Below are 12,497 nucleotides of genomic sequence, written 5' to 3'. Positions count from 1 at the left end.
GAAACACCATACATTCGCACAAATTTAGAGGTACACAATTACAAAGTGAACGGAGGGAAATATCCTTAACTCAACTAAAAAAAAAAACAAAAAACAGTGAAACAATGAAGCACTCACTCCACAAAGGTCAAAGCCCGGTAAACTCACTTACATTGCTAAAGTAATATAAAGCTCTTTTATTATTAAAAATTGATCCCTCTTCCTTCCCTCACACTCCTACTCCAGAGAAGCACTTTGCAATGCTCCTCACAGTGTCAGCTAATGTCTCTGGAACACATGGGCTGCCCTGGCTTAAAAAGTTTCTCAAGTGCCAGTCTGATGGAAATTATTCTATTCTAAATGTTTCTATTTTTAAAATGTGTTAATAATAAAACTTTAAAATTTGAGGTTCTCAAATAGAGGTTTCAGGACAACTAAAACAGGCATTACAATATTACAAAACAAAACTTTCCAGAAGAATGTCTGGAACTGTAAAGCTATGCGTGATATCATGTCATGGAGAGGACTGCCCAGAGTTCTTGAAAGAGATTGTCGCCCACCGCCCCCACAAACACCAAAAAAGTCAACTGTCTGTTGGTTAATTACAATTACCTAAAAGCAAAAATGTGTCAATGCGCAATAATGCTCAGAGTTCTACCACCTTAATTCCCTGCCCAAACTGTTGAATTTATTGTCATTTTAGTTTACTATTTTCTTCTTTGTAGTTATAACTCTAGTTTTATAAAAGAAAGGGAACATAAAAGATGTATGTTACTCGGGTGCCTGGGTGGCTCAGTGGGTTAAAGCCTCTGCCTTCAGCTCAGGTCATGATCCCAGGGTCCTGGGATCAAGCCCCGAATCGAATCGGGCTCTCTGCTCAGCGGGGAACCTGCTTCCCCCTGTCTCTGCCTGCCTGTCTGCCTACTTGTGATCTCTGTCAAATAAATAAATAAAGTATTAAAAAAAAAAATGTATGTTACTCAAATTAACTTTAAGGGCAATTTTGCTAAAAAACAGGAATTCCCTGTTGCCTAGTTGGCTCCATCAGCACAGCATGTGACTCTTGATCTCAGGGTCATGAGTATGAATCCCATGTGTGGCGGATGGTTTACTTAAAATTTAAAAAATTAAAGAAACAAAAACAAAAAACAGGAATTCCCAAAATGAAAAGACATTAAAAAAGGACTCCCTTTAACCATTTTATCAGTCTCAGTGGAGACAAAGAAATCGTCCAGAAAATAGCTGACTAGATTAAAATTCCTTTCATAAGTCTCATTAGTTTATCAGTTTGTAAGCCTATTACGATGTGAATTCTATTCCTCCTCCCACCAAAATGTTGAAGTGCTAACCCCCACTACCTATACATCTGACCTTATTTGGAAACAAGGTCTTTGCAGATGACCAAGTTAACATGAAGTCATTAGGGTGGGCTCTAATCCAGTATGACTTTGTTCCTATAAAAAGGAGAAATTTAGCTGCAGAGACCCACAAAGGGAGAACACCATCTGAGTATCAGGGTTTCATCCCACAAGCCTTGGAATTATCAGAAGCTAAGAGATCCCATGGACAGATCTTTCCCTGATGTCTTCAGAGGAAGGGCTGCCCTGCTGACACCTTGACCATGGACTTTCAGCCTCCAGAACTGTGAACCTGTATGTTTCTGTTGTTTAAACGGCTCAGTTGTAGCACTTGTTCCAGCAGCCCTAGAAAACTCATCGAGCCATGACAGCATTACCCCCCTCCTTGGACAGCTAGCGAAACCATCCTTTTCATACTCTATACTTCAAGGAGACCTAAAAGAAATACTAGGTAAGGAATCAGGTGAGTCAGCTGTCTTTGTTCTGTGAATCCCGCTCATTCCAAAATAAACCAAATGAAAAGCTATGCCTATTTTGTTAACTAACATGTACTTACAGAATAGCAGTCACTTGTTTGAAAGAAATACCAGCAAAAAGGAAGCAGTAGAGTTTTCTGAACAAATTTAAAAATATATTTTTTAAATCTTTTAATATCATAATTTGATAAATGATTAAAATAAAATTACAGTTACCATACAAATCCTTTCTCATCTATTACTGATTTTCACAGAAGCACAAAATAATTAATTTTAGTCATTGATATTGTTCTGATGGAACCAGAAAGAATGAACGCTGGTGACATCAAGCCATTGTTCAGATCGCGGACAAAATATATACTTAAAAGCTGAAAGTGAAAAAAAAAAAAAAGCTGAAAGTGATAGAAAAATTCCAATGTGTGAACTATTCTGAAGAAAAAAGCCCATTACATGTTGGACAATTTAGTACACATATTACACAAATGAATTAAACATAATCCTATGTCTCATACCAAATGCAACACTGGGAAAATACACTAAATGAGCATGTCCTATCTTAATTATGAAATATAGAAAAAATTCTCATTGCGTAAAAACAACTGAACTGGGAGGTTGTTAGTTGAATTTTTAAAGTTCAGTACAGGAGGCTGCTTTAATTTTGATATTTTTCTATGATTATATTTATCCATAACCAAAACTAGCTTTAGCACTGTGAAATAGATTTTATTCAAATCATACCATGTCAAAATGAAATTAAATCATCTTTTAACATATGAAACATTCCCTCAGATTGAGTTCCAAATGAACTATATATGCCTCCATTAGTTCATATCTATAATTCATATTAGTTGTTCATTTATTATTCATGCAGATACCTTCAGTGTTGAGGAAAAAAAAATCTCAACTGGTCTAAGTCAAAATGAGAGAGTATCTAAACAATGAAAGAGTAGCCTTAAAAGCAATTCTACTCATTTACATTGAGATTATTAGAAATTTATAAATTTTATCAATTATTACTTCTTTTAAAACACTCTACAATATTATGCAAAAGGAGACTCATTCCATGGTTTAATGATGGCATACTAACACACGAGTATAACCCTAGCAGAAAACTTCACCAGTTGTGTGTCTCTGAACTATTCACACACAAGCAAATGGTATGGGCATTAGCATTTCATTGTTCAGCTCTGAGTGATGAAATTAAACTACTCCTGGTAATAATCCTCTTATCTGTCTCCTAGAGTAGGGATCACAGGAAAGGTAATGAAAATGCTTAGTATTCTTCTGACATCTCAATCACAGAATAGGTGTCCTCAACCAGAGGACACAAGTGATTTCTTATTCATCTTTGTAATTGCTGCTCCTAGGGTGAACTCAGAAAATGTTTAATGAAATCTATCCTTGCCTTGTTAATAAGAACCAGCATTTTCCACCCTTTGCGTCCCTCTGGTGATCCTAATAAGAAGTATTGAGATGGTGTCTTGTAGTGTGGGAAAAATCTCATTACTTTAGTGCTTTGCATACAATAAAATTTTTATTAATATTGTTGGGCTGACTTGCAGGATGAAAGGGGAGTGGGTAGGGGGGAGACTGCCCTGGAAAAATAAGATGCAAAAGAGGCAAAAAATAAACATTTCCTGAACAAGGTCCCAACCACAGAGAAGGCAACTAAATGAATTGTTCACATAGTGTACAACCAAATGCTTGTTCACTATGCAGACTCAAGGAAGAGATTTCAGAGGACTGCTTTCTTTACGAGTTACTTCAGGGATGGGAGAAGCTTCAAAATTAGAATTAAAAGTGTCTACCTCACAATTGAGCTAACTTCAGTATCTTAATAACTATGGAATTATTCACTTCAGACATAAATTTGCTAGACCTGCAAATAGCATCCTCAAACAAAGAAATAAGCTTTTTCAATCAAATCAGGGTCTAAATGTGATTCAGTTAGATTCAGATGAAAAATAAATGTAACATTTCACAGAAGTACTTCCTATTATTTTTTAATCGCATTGTTTCCCAAATGCAAGGACAAACTCCAACCATACTTCTTAGCAGACCCTGTTGGTTCTCCCAAAAATTACCTCACTTCCTCCTGCCAGGAAAGTCCCCAGGTGTTCCAGGATTCACCCTGATTAAACTATCCAGTTGCGTTAATTGAATTTTCCTTTCCAGAGAATGCGGGATGAACATGTGATCCAGTCTTGACCAATGAAATCCAAGAGGAAGTCAGTGGTGGGAGTGTGAAATTCTAGGAAGGTTTCCTTGCTCTTTCTATGTGAACTACATGAGGAGGGGCCCCTCCTTTCTTCTGCAGGCTCTCCTATCACAATGGGAAGCCCGGAACAAGCCACACTTAGAGAACAGAGGAGCCAAGAGAATAGCAGAGAAACAGAGTCCTATCATGTTGGAGCCCAACTTCTTGTAATACGAACAACAAATCTCCTGATTGCCTCAATCGTTTTGAATTGGGTTTTCTGGTCTTTGCCATGAAAACCACCCTAACTAATCCAAGCCACACTCATACCCTAGTAATTATAATTTTTTCCTTTTCCTTCCTTTTTCCCAAAGGCATCTTTTTTTCACAGTCATAATGTATATAAACTTGGCATCCATCTTTTCCCCTTACCATTATAAGCATTTTTCCATCTTTTATATATAATCTTTACAATTATCACTTGAGTAGCTGCATAGCAGCCATCAAATGAAGGACCTCTGTGTAGCATCTTATTGCTATATATTTAGGTTTGCCTTCAAGATTATGAACCAAATCACTTTTTTTCTCCTCTCTCTTTTTCTTTTTTTAAAGATTTTATTTATTTGTTTGACAGAGAGAGACACAGCGAGAGAAGAAACACAAGCCGGGGGAGTGAGAGAGGGAGAAGCAGGCTTCCCGCCAAGCAGGGAGCCCAATGCTGGGCTCAATCCCAGGACCCTGGGATCATGACCTGAGCCGGAGGCAGATTCTCAATGACTGAGCCACCCAGGCACCCTTTTTTCCTTTTTAGAAGATTTCATTTATTTATTTGAGAGAGAAAGAGAAAGCAGGAGCAGGGAGAGGGACAAAGAGGGGAAGAAGCAGACTCCCTGCTGAGCAAAGAGCAGGACCTGGGGCTCAAGGCGGGGCTCCATCCCAGGACCTAGAGATCATGACCTGAGCTGAAGGCAGACACTTAACCCAGTGAACCACCCAGGCACCTGTGAACCAAATCACTTTTACGAAGGTTACCTTAACACACACAGACTCACACACAAAGACAATGGCCATATATCTATTTATACTCACAGATAATCACTCACAAAAGACAATAGTATCTAGGGGCACCTGGGTGGTTCAGTCAGTTAAACATTGGACTCCTGCTTGACTTTGGCTCATGTCGTCATGTCAGGGTCACGAGATTGAGCCCTGTATCTGGTGCCAAGTCTGCCTGAGATTCTCTCCTTTCTCCCTCTGCCCCTACCACTCAGTCTCTCTCTCTCTCTCTCTCTCTCTCTCTCTCTCCAAAATAAAACTTTTTTTAAAAAGGCAATAGTAACTAGATATCTCATTTTCTTCTTTCAAAAAAAGAAGTCTTCAGACTAGTAGAGTCCGATAATGCTTCAAATCAAAGTATTTTATATCTGCTTTATCCTGAAAAGCAGATTGAGCTCAAAATTTACAATCCAGCCAGGAAATACATAAAATCTGGTATTGCTAATGTTTCTGAGAATCCGCTACACAGAATCAAGATGCAGCGTTTTTTTAAAAGAGACAGTTTCCAGCCAACTTTTTAATTAACATTCACTTCAAACGCCAGATGGACGTCAAAGAGTACAGCCTGTAAACAACTGTCCCACAAGTCTGCTACCTCTTTGAATCAGGAGACTGCAAAGGGTACATGTCTACGAACAGCTTAGCATGACGACATGACGAAAAGTCAGATCGAGGAGTCATTCCTTCTGGTGAAACCTCCAATATTAGAGCATTATCACCACTTATTGTACCTGTTTTGCCCATCAGTCATCAGTGACCTGTGACTGAGTTCCACTCGGCTGCTTGTAATGGAGAGTAGTTAGCACAGCATCAAGTTGTCCCATCTGCCATGCCAACCAGTGACTGGAAAGTGATTTTCCCTTCCTAGTCAGGAAGCTCTAAATTACTGCAGGGTATTGGGGGGCGGGGGGATCAACTGCATGTTAATTCTTTCTGTAGAAACATAAAAAATAACCTAGCTCACATGCAGTTAATAATCATATTCTGGTGAACTAGGTTATATTATCCCACACCAGTCAAACAAAAAACAGTGGTGCCATTTCCTAGAATGACACAAAAAGGTACCATAGATTGGCATGCCTTCTTCTTGATCCTACACCTGGCAGAATTAAGTCACAGATGGTGGACTCAGTCTACCTAATCATCCACCACTGTACATTCTAGATGGGTTCCGACATCCTCCCATGGTTTTCCCAAGTATGACAAAGGGTCTTCAGCATCCAAATCACCTTGACTGCTCATCAGAAATGCATATTCCTGGGTGGCTCAGTCATTAAGCATCTGCCTTCAGCTCAGGTCATGATCCCAGGGTCCTGGGATGGAGTCCCACATCGGGCTCCCTGCTCTGTGGGAAGCCTGCTGCTTCTCCCTTCTCCCTCTCCCACTGCCCCTGCTTGTGTTCCCTCTCTCGCTGTCTCTCTCTCTGTGTCAAATAAATAAACAAATAATCTTTAAAAAAAAAAAAAAAGAAAGAAAGAAATGCACATTCCTGAGACAGATCTAAAGATTACTTAATCAGGGCTTCTGAAGGCTACAGCCTAGGTATCTGCATTTTAAGAAGTTCCTAGGTGCTTATTATGAGAACAAACTCTCTGGGCTGATTTAGGTATTCCAATCCTCCAAACGACTCTATTACTAATTCACAGTTTCATACAATTGGGGCCCAGGCATCATCTTTCTCACTCTCAGACATTTGAGCCACTGGTGAGTCCACACCTTACCTTAGCTTACCTGAAATCCCCCCAGCACCCCTTCAAACAGGCTTAGACCAAGTCTCTACTTGAAGGCACCGACTCATTTCTCTCAATGCAACTAGATACATAACTCTGGCTTCCAGTTTATTTCTTGATGGAGGGATCTCACTATAAATTTTCTTTCCTTTTGTTCTAGTTGTTTTTTGTAAAGAAAAAAAAAAAACCTCTGGATATCTCTAAATCCTAAGATATGGGAAACTATGTGCATTGGACCAAACATAATTCCTTTCCTCTTTCCTTTAAGACTAGTCTTTAAGCTACAAAAAAGGGGATGGATCATCAGAGAGCACATATATTTCTCCCTGTTTATATAATTAAAGAACTAGAGCAAAATGAGTTGTGACATGAGATTGTACACTGCCTTCTAATGTTGTTATGTGAATTAAATGAGAAAACTAATACATAAAATGCTTAGCTCAGCATCCAAGAGAGAGTGAATGTTCAATGAATCCTAGCTGTTATCAGACCAGGTTATTTTGATACATGCTCGGAGCTGGAAAAGTTCTCTGAATCAATCTATTCAAAAACTGCTTTTCTACAGATAAGGAAACCAAAGCTCTGGGAGTTAAGAGTCTTACCCAACACTATATAGTACTGCCAGAGCCATAACAGACACCGGTGTTTTCTAAAGCATAATTCCATATTCTTTTCACTACTCCATGATAGCTTTGTTTACCCTCCTCAGTGAGATGTAGGACCAAGGCCAGAAAGCCGTAAGTATGTTCAGAACATGCCAGTCATTTCAAAGGAATGGATCATGCCTAATCAGAATGTGAGTAAATGAAAGGATGGGAAGCTCTGGTTATCAAGACTGGGTCTGTGAAAGTAATTAATTATTACATAGCCAGACAATCATTTTCCTGTTCTGGAGGGGGGTGGTGACATTTATCTCCCATCTTGGGTGGTTTCTTTTGTTTCTCTTGTGTTCAATCCCTTTGCCCCAGGAAGTACTGCACATACAAGGAGTATGCAGTGTTTGGGATTCTGTCTGGTGAGAATTAGCTATGAACATAAAAACATCACAAAGAGTCTGTGCTGCTGTTAGATTTACCTTTCTATTCAACACAAGGGAGAAAACAAAGAACAACCTACTCTCCTTGTTTGGAATATAAAGTTGAAGGAGTTATGTGTCAGAAAGAGAGCAATTTATGACTATAGGGTTTTACCTTTGAATTCCATTTTTCTTCAGTATAGCTGCATATATATATATATATATATATATATATATATATACCCTAACATACATTTAAAAATAAGAAGCACCTTATAATAACAGGAAAGTGAAAAAAATTCCAATGTTCGCTGAACATGATATTTTACAACAGATAATCTCTTACAGTAAATAATGAGACAATGCTAGGGCTCTTTGCCTGATATCACCTCAATTTTTTTTATAGCCACATTGGCATTCTGTCCATGAAACATGAGTATAGCAATGACTTCATTCTCCAGACTGAAGGATAATTGATCTTAACCTTCCTATCACTTTCCTTTAACTCAAAGCTAATGCAATTCAGATAAATAAAAATGTCTGTAGGGAAAAAATAGCACTATGAAAGCCAACCTCCAAATTACCTCCAAAAAGTACAACATATTTCAGAATCCCAATTCACAAAACCCCTGCCCCATAGCTTAGATGGAGAGCTGCCAACAAGATGTTTGAAGGAAAATTCAAACTTTGAAGGACATAAAGTTCTTCTTCCCAGCTATGAAAAAAGGGGTGTGGGGGGAGCCCTAATGTTAAACAAAACCCCAGTGACTAAAAGTGAAGCACTGTTCAAAGGCAGATCACTTACTTACATTAAACCTATTATGTTTTCATTGTACCATAAAACCAAAACATGTTACCAACTTTATCTCTTGATGTCACCAACTAATCCCAATTGCCCACAAAGAACATATACAGCTAAAAAAATGCATCCTTGAGAAGTACATCTGAACATATCAAGTTGCTTCTTCCCTAAGATAAATTACTCTTTTCCTTTCTTTTCTCTTCACTCACTAATAATATTTACCAAATTGTGCCCCAGAACGTGAACATCATTTTGACAAGTTGTATTCTGATCAGGAAATTTTGCCATACTTTTTCAAACATAGGTCAATGGTGAGAGTGAAGGCAAAAAATGTATCACATTGTTCCAAATCAGGGTCTATCGGGAGGAGGTAAGGTTATTGGTTGTCATATTAGATTTAATATAGTATTTCCCCTTCCATAACAAGTAATTAGAAACTTTATCTCCTTTACTTTGCCTCTTTGGTATAAATATGGTAACACCCTCAAGGCAAACTGACCTAAAGAACATGCATCCATCCAACGAACACACATCCACCCGACGAGCACGCGTATACACACATACACACACACAGACACACACAACAGTGGCCAGAGACCATATCCAGGAACCCAGGGCGCAGCACCTTGCACAAAAACTATCCTCACGACAACCTTCCCACACAAAGCACGCGTCGCTCATTTAAAGTCACCTAACAATGTACTTTGCTGGTAACTCGGCGGCAGCCAACCATCACACCCGGCAATACAAACCCGAACCTCCACACTCACACCTCCTCTCCTCGAGGCACACTTAAGGTCCTGGGCTAGCCAGGCTGGCTCCCCGCCAGTCCCGAGCTGCCGCCTCTGCCCCGGGAACACTCACCGTGTCTGCAGTCGCAGTAGCCCCAGTCCACCTTGCCGTGGGCGTGCCCATAGAAGCACCAGGGTCGGCCCGCGCCGTCCGGGCTCCGGCAGAAGTTGTGGCGCTGCCCTCGCAGCTGAGCCCAGCTCGCCGGGGGCGACCGCTCGAGGAAGGGCGGCACCTCTGCCCAGCGCAGACAAGGGGCGCCGAAGTCCGTCACGTTGACCCAGGGCTCGCCGACGGGGCAGTCCCGGTGGTGCGGCCCTGGCGTGCGCCCGGCGTGGAGGGCGTGCAGGCGCTGGGCATGCAGCGCGGGCGGGGGGCGCGGGACGCGCGGGACAGGGGGTGGCGGAGGCGTCCTCTGTGGTCGCTGCTGGGTGGGAAGGTAATAAAGGTGCCGGGGACTTGCCGGGGTCGAATGGCGATAGCGGTGGTGGAGGGGATAAGTGACGACTAGATCAAAGCCGATCACTTCGGGGAGCGCCCCTAAAACCAGAGCCACCACAAAGCAGGCGAGCGTCATGGTTCCAGAGCAGCCGGGTTTGGTCCATGCTCCCCGGCTCCTCCGGTTCTGAAGAGGAGGACAAGACGGGGCGGGGGCGGGGCTGCAGCGTCCCTCGAATCCCCCACTCGAGTCTCCTCCCGCTCCCCCCTGCGCGGACAGCCCTCCCCTCTCCATCTCGCCTCCCGCGGCGCGTTGCGCTTTGCGCGCTGCGTCTCGGCTCCTGTCCATCGGAAGCGGCCGCCCGTGGTGAAATCTTGAGCGCTCCGCGGAGACGGCTGGCAGAGACGACTCGCAAAGAGAAGGCGCGGACTCGGCGGGGAGTGGTGGGGACTGAGCCCCAGGTAGCCAGCGGTGGTACGAGCCCGGCAACTCTGCCCCCTGGCTGCGGGCGCGGAGCGCGCAGTCTCCTGCGGAAGAGCTGGACCTGCGCTCGGCCCCTAGCCGGCTCCCGGCTGTCGCGGTCCAGACCAGACCAGCTGTTGGCACCGCCGCAGCCTCGCTGTGCCCCAGCCACGCTCGAGGGTGCCAGTGCGGGGGAAGCTCTTGGCTGCTCCTTGCCAGGAGGCAACACCATCAGAGCTCCGAGTCTGGCGGCTCCCAAGCTTGGCACTAGTCCCTGCAGCCATCTTTCCACCAGCCACCCCCCGCCCCGTGCCGTGTCTCGTTTTCTTGGTTTTGAAAACTTCAGATGTGTGAATGGATTTAGTTACAGTTGTCCCCTGACAAGTCCCCAGGAGAAGAGTTAACAAAGCACAGGAGGAACGTTGAACACATTTTACTGAAGTGTGAGCTCCTCAAGGACCAGACCACGTTTCATTTAGCTTTATATCCCAATGCTTAACACTGTGCCCAACACTTATTAGGCTCCAATAAACATTTGCTGAAATTAAATTCCTGAACTGACCCAGGGAAAGGAGCCTGAGCCTTTCTACTTCCTGCCTCCCACTTGCCACCGGGTGAGCTGGACAACACCAGTTGTTTGGTTATTACTGGGATTCAGCGAGGCCCTGTTAATACCAAATTTCCTTTCTAACCAGAGAAGACTTCATCCGCCTGGGTCTCCATCCTATCCAAAAAGTCCATCCCTCTAACACCTGCTTCGTTTTTGCAGGGCAACGGACTTGAGTTAAGCTTACATATTTGCCTTTCCAAAGTGAACTCACTGCTGGTAATTTTGAAGCTGCCCTGTTGGCTTGACCTTACCTTAGCAGCACCTTTCAACAGCTCCACTCCCCGTACCCAAAAAAGTTGGCTTCGAATTTTTAAAAATTCACTGGAGTTGGGTATTTTAGGATTTCTCCTTTCAGTGGTTCCTGACCATGCCACTGAAGTTAAACATGGAAAAGGAGAGAGCCTGGGTGGCTCCATGGGTTGAGCCTCTGCCTTTGGCCAAGGTCATGATCTCAGGGTCCTGGGATCAAGTCCTGTGTGGGGCTCTCTGCTTGGCAGGGAGCCTGCTTCCTCCTCTCTCTCTCTCTCTGCCTGCCTCTCTGCCTACTTGTGATTTCTCTCTGTCAAATAAACAAATAAAATCTTTGGAAAAAAAAAAAAAAGCACGGAAAAGGAAGGCCAGAAAGATGGTAATATTTACTTTCTGGTAATCACTTTTAAGTATAAGGGAAGACTACTGTCCCATAATTTAATGTATCCCAAAGAAAACCTGAGCATAACTTAAAGATTTACTGTAAAACTAGGTTTCAACTAGAAACTGATTTAATTCTCTAACCTATCTCAAATAATACATTTTAGTTGAATTTTCGTGAATCGTTGTACTGATTTTCCCCACTCCTATTTAATTAAATATTTGATTTTATTTCAGAATGAATTGGGTAAATATATATATATATATATATATATATATATATATATATATATATTAGGAATCCCAAGGTGCATTTGTCAGATCTTTATTCAAGATGTTTTTGTTCAAGATGCTTGTATGCACTATTTTGGTTGGTTGGTTTGTTTTTACTAATATTTTTCTGCCTCCAAAAGCATAATTAAAAGGGTACTCATGCAAGAGAGGTTGATGTACTTATTTTAGAGTTCTGAATTTTTTATAATATATAAATATATATTTGATATAAATTTTTTATATCAAGAATCTGTGATTATGGGGCGCCTGGGTGGCTCCGTGGGTTAAAGCCTCTGCCTTCGGCTCAGGTCATGATCCCAGGGTCCTGGGATCAAGGCCCGCAATTGGGCTCTCTGCTAAGCGGGAAGCCTGTTTCCTCCTCTCTCTCTCTGCCTGCCTCTCTGCCTACTTATGATCTCTATCTGTCAAATAAATAAATAAAATCTTAAAAAAAAAGAATCTGTGATTATATCAAGAATCTGTGTCATAATAGGTCACAGTTCTAATAGGAGTTGTCCACCTGTTTCTTCACCTTCTGCCCTGGGATCCTGGCTGCCTTGCTCAGATCCTGCTGCCCTCCCTCCCCTGCATGGCTTCCTCCATCAATTGTTCTCACACTTGGTGGGGGTCCACCAGCAAACCTAGTTCCCAACCTAGTATCTTGAAGAGAGGGAAATCACG

At 42.2% G+C, this 12,497-nt stretch overlaps 1 protein-coding gene across 1 annotated transcript in view; it reads right to left on the bottom strand.

Moving 5' to 3' along the window:
- The window catches only part of LOC111157378 (protease, serine 12), a 73,266-nt gene extending 63,272 nt beyond the window's left edge, over window positions 1-9,994 (bottom strand). The window contains exon 1 of the mRNA XM_022518743.1: window positions 9,478-9,994. Coding sequence (XP_022374451.1) covers window positions 9,478-9,979 — 502 coding nt within the window. The 5' untranslated portion in view covers window positions 9,980-9,994. The remainder of the gene's footprint in view (window positions 1-9,477) is intronic.
- Between the last annotated feature and the right edge of the window lie 2,503 nt (window positions 9,995-12,497).

Source organism: Enhydra lutris, unplaced genomic scaffold (genome assembly GCF_002288905.1).
Source record: "Enhydra lutris kenyoni isolate GAN:26980312 unplaced genomic scaffold, ASM228890v2 scaffoldscaffold3, whole genome shotgun sequence".
In the NCBI taxonomy this organism is placed as follows: Eukaryota; Metazoa; Chordata; class Mammalia; order Carnivora; family Mustelidae; genus Enhydra; species Enhydra lutris.
This window is presented reverse-complemented; position numbering and strand designations above follow the sequence as displayed.